The 278-nt window shown below is 55.4% G+C and overlaps 1 protein-coding gene across 1 annotated transcript in view; it reads left to right on the top strand.

Moving 5' to 3' along the window:
• Positions 1-278, top strand: part of LOC104274856 (serine/threonine-protein phosphatase 6 regulatory ankyrin repeat subunit C-like) — a gene marked incomplete at both ends in the record, with an annotated part of 4,171 nt that overhangs the window by 227 nt on the left and 3,666 nt on the right. The window contains one exon of the mRNA XM_009870607.1: positions 36-248. Within this exon, the coding sequence (XP_009868909.1) occupies positions 36-248 (213 nt within the window). The remainder of the gene's footprint in view (positions 1-35; positions 249-278) is intronic.

Here is a 278-nt window from a genome sequence, read left to right as displayed (position 1 = left end):
TTCTTGAATTTCCAAATCCTTTGTTACTCCCCCAGATCGATGAACCAAATTCCTTCGGTAACACTGCACTTCACATTGCCTGTTACATGGGCCAAGATGCCGTGGCCAACGAGCTGGTCAACTACGGCGCCAACGTCAATCAGCCCAACGAGAAGGGCTTCACCCCCCTGCACTTTGCTGCCGTCTCCACCAACGGGGCCCTGTGCCTAGAGCTCCTTGTGAACAACGGGGCCGATGTCAACTTTCCGGTCTGGCTCTGAGGGGTTGAGCTTTGGGGG

The sequence above is a fragment of the Apaloderma vittatum genome, unplaced genomic scaffold (assembly GCF_000703405.1).
Source record: "Apaloderma vittatum isolate BGI_N311 unplaced genomic scaffold, ASM70340v1 scaffold30495, whole genome shotgun sequence".
Taxonomy (NCBI): domain Eukaryota; kingdom Metazoa; phylum Chordata; class Aves; order Trogoniformes; family Trogonidae; genus Apaloderma; species Apaloderma vittatum.
This window is presented reverse-complemented; position numbering and strand designations above follow the sequence as displayed.